This window comes from Chanodichthys erythropterus, chromosome 19, assembly GCF_024489055.1.
Source record: "Chanodichthys erythropterus isolate Z2021 chromosome 19, ASM2448905v1, whole genome shotgun sequence".
NCBI classification, from domain to species: Eukaryota; Metazoa; Chordata; class Actinopteri; order Cypriniformes; family Xenocyprididae; genus Chanodichthys; species Chanodichthys erythropterus.
The window spans coordinates 2298708-2312365 of NC_090239.1; the positions used below are offsets into that span (position 1 = coordinate 2298708).

Here is a 13658-nt window from a genome sequence, read left to right on the forward strand (position 1 = left end):
GGGGACTTTAAAGGCCCGTTCACACAAAGAATGATAATTCTAAAGAAAAATGCTATATTCTGTTTATTATAAGCACATGCTATATTTATGTCATCTGCTGCTTTAAAATACTCTTTAAAACCAGATGGATTCTGACAATGTCAATGTTTTTATTGTTCATCTGCTGGATGAAATCATTCTGAAAGTAATTCCAACAATATAGTTCCTCTGTTTCATTATTGTTAGTTGTGGTGTGTACTCCACAAAAGATTATTACACCTTTATAGTTATTGTGCTTTGTGTGAACGGCCTTAACATTTTTACTCTGGTGATACTGATGATAAGATGATTTTTGTTTAATGTCAGAACCAAGACTAATTGTAGTATTTATGAGATCATTTAACATTTGCCTTAATGGATCGTTTAAGAAATTAAGCTAATTTTAGCCAGTTAAAATTGGTGATTTGCAGTCAGTTCTCTCACTTCCACCCATTCTCAACACTCCCCTAGCTCTGTTATTTGTAACAGTTTCTCAAATCTCAATACTCTGTATGTGAGAACATGGTAATAACAATCTTGGGTCAATCTGAAGTCTGTTCTTTGTCAGAAAAAGCTCGCTTATTTGCATAGTTTGTAGCCACTTAAGAGCTGACGAAGCAAAAAAAATAAATAAAAAAAATAAGAATGTACAGACAAATTCTTGCCTTATTTTGGGATCACCTCCACACCACCAGTTAGAATATTACTGTTAAAAATTATGAAATTACTTTTTGTAATTTTGGAACATAAAACTAATAGTCCATCAATTCTGCAAAACTGCTCATCCTATAAGGTCACAGGCTGCTGGAGCATTTCAGGCCATAGACAGGGCTAAAAACAAATTGTCTTCCATATTAATACAGTATTTTATCAGTATTTTACAAAGATCTCTTTTGTCTATGACAGTTGTTTTCCAAAGCATCAGCAGTGATCCCTGCTACAACTATGAGTCTCTGGATCGTCCCTGGAGAGCCAACAATGAAAGTGGAGATTTTATTTGTGATGACTCTTTCTCCTGGAATGGCTGGTATCGGCTTTACTACTATGGAATGAACATCCGGATGTCAGAGACCTGTATTAGTTCATACAGCTGTAACACATACAATAGTCTGTGGCTCAGTGATCCTCACCCTCAGATAGAGGATGGAGTGGTGATCAGGGAGGTCTGTGGAGGGACTTATTGGGGAGGCTGCTGTGAATACAAGACAAACCCCATCAGAGTGAAAGCGTGTCCAGGCAATTACTATGTTTATGAACTTGTCCATTCAGAATTATGGTGTGCCGGATACTGCACAGGTACCTTGCTTTTCTCATTTTCTTTCTCTCTCTCTCTCTCTCTCTCTCTCTCTCTCTCTCTCTCTCTCTCTCACTCACACACAAACCTTTTAAAATAATTTCAGTCATGATATGAATTTCCTTCTTTTTAGATGTCAGCACTATTTCACAGGTATTTTCCACTGTAAATCCAGATATGTTCACTGGATCCAGCATCACCTTGAGTAAGTTATATAAAATATATGAATAAATATATCAGTGTCTTAATAGCAACAAAGTTCTGCATTATGGTTTAAATGGCAAATTATATACATGAACTTGTAGCATCACTTTTACACAGTCGTGTATAAATGGTTTAAGAATCTTGTGATTATTACAGTGTTTGACTGGTTCACATTTGCACTTGTGAAGATCCTAATTGAAATATAACTTTTGTTTTGATCTCATCATCTCTCTTAGTAACAGATTATGACCCGTGCAATAACTACAACATACTGGATAACTACTGGAGAACACTCAATTATCAGTATATTGGTGGATCTTTAACTGATCATGATGACACTCGTGTAGAATGGGATGGCTGGTATCGACTCTTCATTAATGGATCAAGTGCTCAGATGCCTGAGTGGTGTTTGCCTTACATGTCATGTGGAGGTTTTAGTTCTCTGTATCTTGGTGGCTCTCATCCTCGGCTAGAAGATGGAGTTGTTACTCGTGAAATTAATGGCTCCCGTGGTGGTCAGTGCAGTCGCTACAGATCCGACCCAATCCAAGTCAAAGCTTGTCCTGGAAATTATTATGTCTACAAATTTACCAGGCCAACTCTATCAATCCCAGCTCCTGTATATTGTGCAGGTACATTCATTCATCTTTATATTTGACATGATTATCATGAATTGTATTGAAGGATTTTATGTTCTTATATATATTATAATATTTTTAGTAATTATTAAATATAATTGTTGCCAAGACTGTATGACGTAGGCTGACAATGCTTTTGAGAGAAACAGTCCAGCGTTGTGCCCAAAATTGCATACTCAGTGGCTTCTACATTCGAATTTGAACTTATTTTGCCACTGTTAAAAAAGTGTTCTGTATAGTATGATTATGGGTAGAATGAATGAAATTCGACGTACTACATTCGCCATGTTGTTACGGTCTTGTGTGTGTGTGTGTTTGTGTTTATGTGTGTGTATGTGATAGAAAGTTAGTTCCACTTTGTGTTTATGGTCTAGGACCAGACCTTTATGGAAATGTAGAACATTACAGATTTATTCTGGATTTTTTTTTTGTTTTTTTTGACAAATTAAATGAAAAAAAAAAAAGTAAATTTTTTTAATTTTCCCATTCATTTTCAATGTGGGGTCAATCTGACCCCAAAGGACTAAATCGTGATTTATTTATTTATTTATTTATTTATTTATTTTTTTACACACCTTTAAAAACAACCAAATCAAGCCCAGATTTTTTGTGCATGTTTAGATGATTCAGGAAGATTCATAGAGTTTCATGTCCCTGAGATGAAGGGAACACTTTCTAAAAATGAAGGAAACTGCCAGCAGGGTCAGATTGACCCCAAGAGCCAATTAAGGGTTAAATTGATATAGCTTTAAAATGTGTGGAAATAATAAACTTTAATGATGAAAAAAACCCAAAACTATACTATCTGTGAGAGTGATCACGATATAGATGATAATCAAAACCAAGCAGATAGCTTAATATTTGGAAGAGAATTTGATTGAGGCAGGAACTGTGATCATGGAGAGGGGGCAGGGCACAGCAGCTCATTTGCATTTAAAGGCACATGCACGAAAACAGCCTGTTCTTGACTGTAGTCAAAAATGGGTATTTACAACATGGATTTATAAATGATCTGTGAGGTATTTTAATCTGAAACTTCACAGACACATTCTGGGGACACGAGACTTAAATTACATCTTGTAGAAATAGGCATAATAGGTCTCCTTTATCAAGAACTGCATTTCTACAGCATTTATTAATCTTTATTCATGTTAATTTCAACATTTACTATTGATTTATTAAAATCAATAGTTGTATTTGTTAACATTAGTTAAAGCACTGTGAAGTTAGATGTACCAACTATGAACGGCTGTATTTTTATTACCTAAGGTTAACAAAGATTAATAAATACAGTAACAAATGTATTGCTCATGGTTAGTTCATGTTATGTTAACAAATGAACCTTATTGTAAAGTGTTACCTCAAATTCAACACAAATAAGATGCTTGAACACACATGTAAGATCCAGTTGGATTCATAAAGACTTCACTTGTTTCTGCAAGAATGATTCAGTGGTAGATACATTTTTAACAGTAATTTGTAACAGTTTCTCAGATTTCACAACTCTGTATGTGAGCACATGGTAATAACAATTTTGGGTCACTCTGAAGTCTGTTCTTTGTCAGAAAAAGCTTGCTTATTTGCACAGTTTGTAAGTTTTAGCCACTTCAGATCTGACAAAAAGCAAGAGAGATTTTTTTATGCACAATGTATTAAGCTGTGAATGTACAGGCACCTTCTTGCCCCATTTTGGGATCAACTCCACACCACTGATAAGAATATGACTGTTAAAAATCATTGAATTTCCCATCATTGTAATTTTGGAACATAAAACTAATAGTCCATCAATTCTGCAAAACTGCTTATCCTATAAGGTCACAGGCTGCTGGAGCATTTCAGGCCATAGATAGGGATAAGACTAAATTGTCTTCCATATAAATACAGTATTTTATTAGTATTTTACAAAGATCTCTTTTGTCCATGACAGTTGTTTTCCAAAGCATCAGCAGTGATCCCTGCTACAACTATGAGTCTCTGGATCGTCCCTGGAGAGCCAACAATGAAAGTGGAGATTATATTTGTGATGACTCTTTCTCCTGGAATGGCTGGTACCGGCTTTTCTACTATGGAATGAACATCCGGATGTCAGAGACCTGTGTTAGTTCATACAGCTGTAACACATACTATAATCTGTGGCTCAGTGATCCTCACCCTCAGATAGAGGATGGAGTGGTGATCAGGGAGGTCTGTGCTGGGACTTATTGGGGAGGCTGCTGTGGATACAAGTCAAACCCCATCAGAGTGAAAGCGTGTCCAGGCAATTACTATGTTTATGAACTTGTCCATTCAGAATTAGGGTGTGCCGGATACTGTACAGGTACCTTGCTTTTCTCATTTTCTTTCTCTCACTCTCGCTTTCTCTTTAAGTCTTTCAAACCTTTTACAATAATTTCAGTCATGTTTTGAATTTCCTTCTTTTTAGATGTCAGCACTATTTCACAAGTGGTTTCCACTGTAAGTCCAGATACATTCACTGGATCCAGCATCACCTTGAGTAAGTTGTATTTAAAATATATGAATGAATATATCAGTGTTTTAATAGCAAAATTAGCTTTTGTTGTTGTTTTTTTCCAATGAAAGTTCTGCATTATGTTTTAAATGGCAATTTATATACATGAACTTGTAGCATCACTTTTACACGGTTGTGTATAAATGGTTTAAGAATCTTGTGATTATTACAGTGTTTGACTGGTTCACATTTGCACTTGTGAAGATCCTAATTGAAATATAACCTTTGTTTTGATCTCATCATCTCTCACTAACAGATTATGACCCGTGCAATAACTACAACATACTGGATAACTACTGGAGAACACTCAATTATCAGTATATTGGTGAATCTTTAACTGATCACGATGACACTCGTGTAGAATGGGATGGCTGGTATCGACTCTTCATTAATGGATCAAGTGCTCAGATGCCTGAGTGGTGTTTGCCTTACATGTCATGTGGAGGTTTTAGTTCTCTGTATCTTGATGACTCTCATCCTCGGCTAGAAGATGGAGTTGTTACTCGTGAAATTAACGGCTCCCGTGGTGGTCAGTGCAGTCGCTACAGATCTGATCCAATCCAAGTCAAAGCTTGTCCTGGAAATTATTATGTCTACAAATTTACCAGACCAACTCTATCAATCCCAGCTCCTGTATATTGTGCAGGTACATTCATTCATCTTTATATTTGACATGATTATCATGAATTATATTGAAGGATTTTATATTCTTATATATATTATAATATTTTTAGTAATTATTAAATATAATTGTTGCCAAGACTGTATGACGTAGCCTGACAGTGCTTTTGAGAAACACAGTCCAGCGTTGTGCCCAAAATTGCATACTGAGTAGCTTCTACATTCAAATTTATTTTGAACTTACATTATGAGCTTATTTTGCCACTGTTAAAAAAGTGTTCTGTATAGTATAATTATGGGTAGAATGAATGAAATTCGGACGTACTACATTCGCCATGTTGTTACGGTCACGTGACCTACCCGCGTCACATGTGTCGCTTCACTGCCATTCATAAATCCTCTCCCATGGCCTCATGGGATAGTAAAGTGTCCATCGAATGCATACTTCAGAATCTCGGCAGTAGATTAGTAGTAGTACAGTAGGTCATCCAGGTACTTCTTGGCTATTGTTTTTCGAATACTATGTTTTGGGACATATTACTGTGTTGGTGCAATATTTTCCGCATATTATTGTAGGGAAGCATTTGATTTCAGACGCAGCACAGGTATATGCATGTAAATAATGAGATGCTAATTATGAACAGGTGAAATGGGCAGAGTAACAGGTGGGGCAATCCACAATAGAAAGCAGAACAGTAATACCAGACTTCACCTGCTGGTCAGAGCAGGAACCTGAAAACCATCTGGAGATGATGGTAGATGTGACGGTTATAATCTCATTTTTAAGCAAATTGTTTTCCCAGCAAACACACAATAACTGTTAAAAGAATTCTTTATTTTCACTTTATCCATAAGCATTTACTTTTAAGTTTCATGTAGAAGCTTTTATCCAAAGCCACTTTAGTGCTGCGATTATACCACTCTTAATGAATATTGTAGAAACATGCAGCAAAACCAGTTCTCTGGATATGATGATGTAAGGCCCGCCCAATCGGCCCAATGGCGGTTTCCCACCGGGCGGGGAAGGTTTCTTGCGCGTTCCGTCTTTTCAGCGTGGCAAAGTAGTTTAATTCCAAATAATCTTTTATCTGACTCCATGTTATTATGACCTCGAATTTAGTTTAGAATGTCAATTGATTATTGGTCATTTGTATAATAATTTGGCTTTACATTTGAATATTCTATTTAACTCTTTACACTTATTGTACTCGTTCATTCGGTTCTCAGTGTCGCACAGGGTCCTCGCACTGGCCATTCATTAATATGCAGGCCCACGATCACAAACTCGCCAGTCTTGGTCACTAGACAGAGGTAATTGACTATACTAATAGAGTGCCACTCTCATGCTTGCTTTCTCTAAAAGTATTTGGTTTAGTCCCCCATAGATCTGTATACACTTGAATTAAAGTAACACTAACTCTAGTCAGAGGTCATAACCACTACTACAGGTAAGCCGACCAATATTACTTCTCTTATAGCAGCTTTGGCTTGGTTATGCCATAGTTTCCCATGTACACTTAGCTAGAGTAATGTTACAATAAACAGAGGTAAGGCTCACCCTATTTAGGTTGGTCGATCAACATTTGTTGCCCTAAACGGAATTCCCTTTTTAGCCTTTACAGTCTAAGTACACTTGAACTAATGCCAAGCGTTAGTCGGAGCTCTAAAATCACAGTTGGTGTGCCCTATGCTCCACTCAACTGGACTTTAGTCCGTTACTAACCTGACGCAGATTTGCGGTAACAATGGATACATCGGAATCTACTGAAGTCAATAATTTCAGAGTAAATCAGAATAAAGTCAAATGTGACAATTTATTAGTCAGGTAAATGTATCATGCCAATGACATAATCAATTCAAAGATGATCAGTACAAAACATCAAATGCTCAGAAATAGAGTAAGATGAATACCTGACATTAGGAAAATACACATTGCTGGGTGTCCGAGACACTCAGCAATGAGGGCACGTCTGAATACAGAGTCACCCTGAGCCTTTTGCAACATTTCTTTAAATACTCAGACCAAGACAAAACATCCCCCAACGTGGGGCATGAACTTACAATCAGAATTTGCATTGACTAGGGTCACAGACCTCAGGGGTTCGCACCTTGCTGTGGAACAGGAGGTAATTTGGATGAAAGATCCTGGGAAAGGGACACACCCATGGTTGCAACCAAAGTATCCCTAAACTCTTAAAACCTTTAATACCTTTGGTTTACTTTCATGTAGACGAGACCATTGTAACAGTTGCACTGAGACATTTCGAATGATACCAAACATGACTGTTAATTCATTTGCATTGACAGAACATTATAAATTGTATATAATCTTTTTTAAGTGAACTGAGTGATGGGAAGAATGTGTAAAGGGAAGGAAGTGGGGGAGAAGGAGCAAATGCGAAGGAAGGACAGGATGGAAAGAAGCTTTCCCGCAACCTCACGCTGTGGGGTGTGGAGACAAATGGCTGTATGCGTTTGTGCTGTACATATCTCAGGAGATCAAAGTATCTGAGGATCTGTTGATCTTACAATGACATCCGTGTTGAATGGAGTGGCTGGTATCAGCTGTATTTGAATGGAGAAAGTGCCCAGATGTCTAAGTGGTGTGTGAGTTATATGGGATGTGGTGGAGAAACTGGTGTGTGTGTGTATGAGATAGAACATTCATTCGACTTTGTGGTTATAGTCAAGGACCAGACCTTTATTTACATGTAAAACTTTTCACATTTAGGCCAGTTTTGTTGATTTTATTTGCCAGTTTCTACAGAGATGCCCTCTGTTGCAGTCACACACTTGTGTCTGTGTGTGTGTGTGTTTGTGTTTATGGTCTAGGACCAGACCTTTATGGAAATGTAGAACATTACAGATTTATTCTGGATTTTTTTTTTTTTTTTTTTTTTTTTTGACAAATTAAATGAAAAAAAAAAGTACATTTTTTAATTTTCTCATTCATTTTCAATGTGGGGTCAATCTGACCCCGAAGGACTAAATCGTGATTTATTTATTTATTTATTTTTTTACACACCTTTAAAAACAACCAAATCAAGCCCAGATTTTTTGTGCATGTTTAGATTATTCAGGAAGATTCATAGAGTTTCATGTCCCTGAGATGAAGGGAACACTTTCTAAAAATGAAGGAAACTGTCAGCAGGGTCAGATTGACCCCAAGAGCCAATTAAGGGTTGAACTGATATAGCTTTAAAATGTGTGGAAATAATAAACTTTAATGATGAAAAAAAAAACTATACTATCTGTGAGAGTGATCGTGATATAGATGATAATCAAAACCAAGCAGATAGCTTAATATTTGGCAGAGAATTCGATTGAGGCAGGAACTGTGATCATGGAGAGGGGGCGGGGCACAGCAGCTCATTTGCATTTAAAGGCACATGCACGAAAACAGCCTGTTCTTGACTGTAGTCAGAAATGGGTATTTACAACATGGATTTATAAATGATCTGTGAGGTATTTTAAGCTGAAACTTCACAGACACATTCTGGGGACACGAGACTTAAATTATATCTTGTAGAAATGGGCATAATAGGTCTCCTTTATCATGAACTGCATTTCTACAGCATTTATTAATCTTTATTCATTTTAATTTCAACATTTACTATTGCTTTATTAAAATCAATAGTTAACAAAGATTAATAAATACAGTAACAAATGTATTGCTCATGGTTAGTTCATGTTATGTTAACAAATTAACCTTATTGTAAAGTGTTACCACAAATTCAACACAAATAAGATGCTTGAACACACATGTAAGATCTAGTTGGATTCATAAAGACTTCACTTGTTTCTGCAAGAATGATTCAGTGGTAGATACATTTTTAACAGTAATTTGTAACAGTTTCTCAGATTTCACAACTCTGTATGTGAGCACATGGTAATAACAATTTTGGGTCACTCTGAAGTCTGTTCTTTATCAGAAAAAGCTTGCTTATTTGCACAGTTTGTACGTTTTAGCCACTTCAGATCTGACAAAAAGCTAGAGAGATTTTTTATGCACAATGTATTAAGCTGTGAATGTACAGACACCTTCTTGCCCCATTTTGGGATCAGCTCCACACCACTGATAAGAATATGACTGTTAAAAATCATTGAATTTCCCATCATTGTAATTTTGGGACATAAAACTAATAGTCCATCAATTCTGCAAAACTGCTTATCCTATAAGGTCACAGGCTGCTGGAGCATTTCAGGCCATAGATAGGGATAAGACTAAATTGTCTTCCATATAAATACAGTATTTTATCAGTATTTTACAAAGATCTCTTTTGTCCATGACAGTTGTTTTCCAAAGCATCAGCAGTGATCCCTGCTACAACTATGAGTCTCTGGATCGTCCCTGGAGAGCCAACAATGAAAGTGGAGATTATATTTGTGATGACTCTTTCTCCTGGAATGGCTGGTACCGGCTTTTCTACTATGGAATGAACATCCAGATGTCAGAGACCTGTATTAGTTCATACAGCTGTAACACATACAATAGTCTGTGGCTCAGTGATCCTCACCCTCAGATAGAGGATGGAGTGGTGATCAGGGAGGTCTGTGCTGGGACTTATTGGAGTGGCTGCTGTGAATACAAGACAAACCCCATCAGAGTGAAAGCATGTCCAGGCAATTACTATGTTTATGAACTTGTCCATTCACAATTATGGTGTGCCGGATACTGCACAGGTACCTTGCTTTTCTCATTTTCTTTCTCTCTCTTGCTCTAAGTCTTTCGAACCTTTTACAATAATTTCAGTCATGTTTTGAATTTCCTTTTTTTTCCTTTTTTTTTTTTAAGATGTCAGCACTATTTCACAGGTGGTTTCCACTGTAAGTCCAGATATATTCACTGGATCCAGCATCACCTTGAGTAAGTTATATAAAATATATGAATGAATATATCAGTGTTTTAATAGCAAAATTAACTTTTTTTTTGTTGTTTTTTTTTTCCAATGAAAGTTCTGCATTATGGTTTAAATGGCAATTTATATACATGAACTTGTAGCATCACTTTTACACGGTTGTGTATAAATGGTTTAAGAATCTTGTGATTATTACAGTGTTTGACTGGTTCACATTTGCACTTGTGAAGATCCTAATTGAAATATAACTTTTGTTTTGATCTCATCATCTCTCACTAACAGATTATGACCCGTGCAATAACTACAACATACTGGATAACTACTGGAGAACACTCAATTATCAGTATATTGGTGAATCTTTAACTGATCATGATGACACTCGTGTAGACTGGGATGGCTGGTATCGACTCTTCATTAATGGATCAAGTGCTCAGATGCCTGAGTGGTGTTTGCCTTACATGTCATGTGGAGGTTTTAGTTCTCTGTATCTTGGTGACTCTCATCCTCGGCTAGAAGATGGAGTTGTTACTCGTGAAATTAACGGCTCCCGTGGTGGTCAGTGCAGTCGCTACAGATCTGATCCAATCCAAGTCAAAGCTTGTCCTGGAAATTATTATGTCTACAAATTTACCAGACCAACTCTATCAATCCCAGCTCCTGTATATTGTGCAGGTACATTCATTCATCTTTATATTTGACATGATTATCATGAATTGTATTGAAGGATTTTATGTTCTTATATATATTATAATATTTTTAGTAATTATTAAATATAATTTTTGCCAAGACTGTATGACGTAGCCTGACAGTGCTTTTGAGAAACACAGTCCAGCGTTGTGCCCAAAATTGCATACTGAGTTAGCCTGACTACGTCAGACTTCCTACTTCCGCTCAATTTCATTTCGCTTCTGTATTCAGTCTGAGACAGCGTCAGAGCTTTCTGTTTGCCACCGGTCTGAAAACAGCCGGGCCAATCAACGAACAGAGGGCGGGCTGAGAGCCGTAACGTAGATGCTAAGCGCCGAGTTTTACATTGTAGGTTAGAAAAATCGAAAATCGAAACGACCGCGGAAATGGGAAACGAGACACGGGATGCAATTCGCTCTGTTATGGAGAACATTCAACTGTTATGGAGAACATTCAACTCTTTTTCAAACGGTATTTCGCTCGCATCATCATGTGTTTACAACAGGTTTACAGTGGAAGTTCAATCATAGATTTGAGTTCGATGCATGATGTCTGTGCTTAGATGCTGCATAACATACGTCATAACTAAACATATCTGATTGGCTTACGGGTAACCAATGATTTTAAACTTCAGACAAGCGCGACCTAGCGAGAGAGTAAACACTTCTCTATTATGCCATTCCAGACTCTGTCTACGAAGCAAGGTGAAGTAGCAGAGTCTGGTATTACCAGGCTAATACTGAGTAGCTTCTACATTCGAATTTGAACTTAGTTTGCCACTGTTAAAAAAGTGTTCTGTATAGTATGAATATGGGTAGAATGAATGAAATTCAGACGTACTACAGTTGCCATGTTGTTATGGTCACGTGACCTACCCATGTCACATGTGTCACTTCACTGCATTCATAAATCCTCTAACATGGCCTCATGGGATAGTAAAGTGTCCATCGCATGCATTCTTCAGAATCTCGGCAGTAGATTAGTAGTAGTACAGTAGGTCATCCAGTTACTTCTTTGCTATTGTTTTTCGAATACTATGTTTTGCGACATACTACTGTGTTGGTGCAATATTTTCCGCATACTATATTGTAGGGAAGCATTTGATTTCAGACGCAGCACAGGTATATGCACGTAAATAATGAGATGCTAATTATGAACAGGTGAAATGGGCAGAGTAACAGGTGGGGCAATCCACAATAGAAAGCAGAACAGTAATACCAGACTTCACCTGCTGGTCAGAGCAGGAACAGCAAAACCTGAAAACCATCTGGAGATGATGGTAGATGTGACGGTTATAATCACATTTTTAAGCAAATTGTTTTCCCAGCAAACACACAATAACTGTTAAAAGAATTCTTTATTTTCACTTTATCCATAAGCATTTACTTTCATGTAGAAGCTTTTATCCAAAGCCATTAAAAATTATTAAACAACCAATAAATAAACAGGCCTTCTGGGTGTGCAGATTGTCTGAAGCCCGTATAGAATCATGCCAATTCATCGGCTGACGGCGCGGGCGCCGCCTCGACGCTCTTATGTCGCCATCCTATACTGACGAATGCGCTATCTGCTCCTCAGATTTCTCTGCTGAAAAAGGCCACTTGTCGGCAGCGCGAGGAGCTTGGCAGCAGACGCAGCGTTTCGTTCCCTATTCAGAGAACATAGGTTACGCCAATAACCTAAGACGTTCTCTTTCATAGGTTCACTCGATGCTGCATAGCTATGACGCAATGGGAACGATATTCAAAACACGCTAAGCTAAAGCGCTGCCTTATCTGTCACAATGAAAAAACAGATAGCAACCATGGCCGGTTCAAACAGACAGAACCTGGGAACCCGAAGCCATGTTGAGATCCAAACTATAAAATTTAACATGCGTGTGTGGGGAGGACCATCCTGCTGCTACACAAATGTCCTCCAGGAGGACCCCTCTAAAAAGAGCTTGAGAGGAAGCCACACTTCTGGTGGAATGTCCCCGAACATGTGAAGACAGACCATGCACCTCATATGCCAGCGAAATAGCCTCCATAACCCAGTGAGAAATTCTCTGCTTTGATGCATCTAGCCCACAGTAGCCAGCACCAAAACATACCAAAAGCTGATTCGTTCTTCTCCAACCGCTAGAGCGATCTATGTAAGACTTTGGAGCTTGGACAGGGCAGAGCAAGTGAAGTTTTTCCATCCTCATCAGAGGCGAAAGGAGGAGGATGGAATGAGTGAAGGGTAATAACTTGAGAGTTAAATGGTGTAGACAAGACCTTGGGCATATATCCTGGACTGGGTCTTATGGTTACCTTAACTAGACCAGGGGTGAAGTCCATACACACCTTGCTAACAGAGAGAGCTTGCAAATCCCCAACTCGCTTTAAAGAATTTAGCAACCGCCAAACCCAGACTCATCCATCAGATTGCCAGACAGAGAAGCGTGATTCATCACTCCAGAAAACATGTCTCTACTGCTCTAGAGTCCAGTGGCGGCATGCTTTACACCACTGCATCTAATGCTTTGCATTGCACTTGGTGATGTAAGACTTGGATGCAGCTGCTCGGCCATGGAAACCCATTCCATGAACCTCTCTACGCACTGATCATGAGCTAATCTGAAGGCCACACAAAGTTTGGAGGTCTGTAGCTATTGACTCTGCAGAAAGTTGTCAACTTCTGCGCACTGTGCGCCTCAGCATGCGTTGACCCCGCTTTGTGATTTTACGTGGCCTACCACTTTGTGGCTGAGTTGCTGTTGTTCCCAATTGCTTCCACTTTGTTTTGATACCACTAACAGTTGACCGTGGAATATTTAGTAGTGAGGAAATTTCATAAATGGTCTT

The 13658-nt window shown here is 38.0% G+C and overlaps 1 protein-coding gene across 1 annotated transcript in view; it reads left to right on the plus strand.

Moving 5' to 3' along the window:
• The first annotated feature begins 1210 nt into the window (after positions 1-1210).
• Positions 1211-13658, plus strand: part of LOC137007505 (uncharacterized) — a 28211-nt gene continuing 15763 nt past the window's right edge. Inside the window, exons 1-9 of the mRNA XM_067369036.1 lie at positions 1211-1314; positions 1446-1517; positions 1759-2148; positions 4082-4471; positions 4577-4648; positions 4920-5309; positions 9578-9967; positions 10080-10151; positions 10426-10815. Of these exons, the coding sequence (XP_067225137.1) occupies positions 1490-1517; positions 1759-2148; positions 4082-4471; positions 4577-4648; positions 4920-5309; positions 9578-9967; positions 10080-10151; positions 10426-10815 (2122 nt within the window). The 5' untranslated portion in view covers positions 1211-1314; positions 1446-1489. The remainder of the gene's footprint in view (positions 1315-1445; positions 1518-1758; positions 2149-4081; positions 4472-4576; positions 4649-4919; positions 5310-9577; positions 9968-10079; positions 10152-10425; positions 10816-13658) is intronic.